This window comes from Hippocampus comes, unplaced genomic scaffold (genome assembly GCF_001891065.2).
Source record: "Hippocampus comes isolate QL1 unplaced genomic scaffold, H_comes_QL1_v1.1 C16896396, whole genome shotgun sequence".
Classification (NCBI taxonomy): Eukaryota; Metazoa; Chordata; class Actinopteri; order Syngnathiformes; family Syngnathidae; genus Hippocampus; species Hippocampus comes.
The window spans coordinates 1-1,137 of record NW_017840727.1 but is presented as its reverse complement, the minus strand read 5'-3'; the positions used below and the strand labels follow the sequence as shown (position 1 = coordinate 1,137).

Here is a 1,137-nt window from a genome sequence, read left to right as displayed (position 1 = left end):
TCTATCTATAGACAGTATGTACAACGAATAATCATCCATTGGTATCCTGTAAATCATCAAAAGGCAAAAAGAAATTAAATGGTTGAACAAAATGGCGGAAAAATCAACAGCGGACGAAGGAGAAGTCACTTTCAGCACAAGCCCTTGAAATTGCCACAACTGCATCAGAACTGACAGCTACACATGGGGTTCATATTTACCTCCGTTCAAGCACAAGCGCGCCACGGGACGTGTTTTGCGTCCATGCGTGTCACTTCACTGACGCATTCTATTCAAACTGGAGTGACATGAAACAGCAGCGTGAACGTCGCCTTCGTGCATTTGACTGTGACTCATGCGTTCATGCAGCATGAAGACAAACTGGCCCAAATGATTGCGATTACGAGAAGCAGAAGTCAATCATAAGTCATAGAGTCCAACTCGGGCTCTACTCAGTCATGAAGATGACGGATGAATTGTTTTATACTGCTACAGATAATGTGTCTTTGTTGAGCAATCTATGCCGGTGATGTATAGTGACAGGCAGGACAATGAAAATGCTCTTCTCGTAGATGGCAGGAGATACAATAAATCTGTTGCCAATCATCCAACCATTTGTGTCCACAGAAACAGTCGCAAATGTTGCCATCGTGACATTTTTAGTTTTTGCGGGATTTTTCGACATGTGCCTTGGCTCAATCGAGGTTGGGAAACGGTGCTTGACTCAGTGAAACCACGTGCCCCCTACCTTCATTGAGTCCCATGTGGATGGTCCAGTAGTTTTGAAGACACTGCAGCTCCTTCTTCATGCCCCTCTTGCAGCGGCAGTCGAAGAGCGGGCTGACCAGCAGCACCCGCAGGGCCGCTCGGCACTCCTGGTTGTTGTCCAGCATGGCTTCCTTCTCCTTGCCCACCAAACACTGGCGCATCACACGGTACCGAGAGCTGCAGTGTGGGTTCTGGTTGCACATGTCACTCGCTTGGATGCAGTCCACCCATTCCGATGGCGTCCCGGCCACTTCGGACCCGGGGTGCCCGTCGGCCAACACCACGGACAAAGCCGAGGAGCTGTCCCAGGAACTCACGGTTTCATCTACAGGGAGACAAGAATTGTTTGTGGAATTACGTTTTGGGTTTTTTGTAGTGTGCAAATTCAAG

The 1,137-nt window shown here is 48.6% G+C and overlaps 1 protein-coding gene across 1 annotated transcript; it reads right to left on the bottom strand.

The window, feature by feature from the left end:
• Nucleotides 1–674: 674 nt before the first annotated feature.
• LOC109509429 (GDNF family receptor alpha-2-like) lies at nucleotides 675–1,083 on the bottom strand. The gene has a single exon (XM_019859280.1). The coding sequence runs from the start codon at nucleotides 948–950 to the stop codon at nucleotides 675–677; it is 276 nt and encodes a 91-aa protein (XP_019714839.1). The 5' UTR covers nucleotides 951–1,083.
• Between the last annotated feature and the right edge of the window lie 54 nt (nucleotides 1,084–1,137).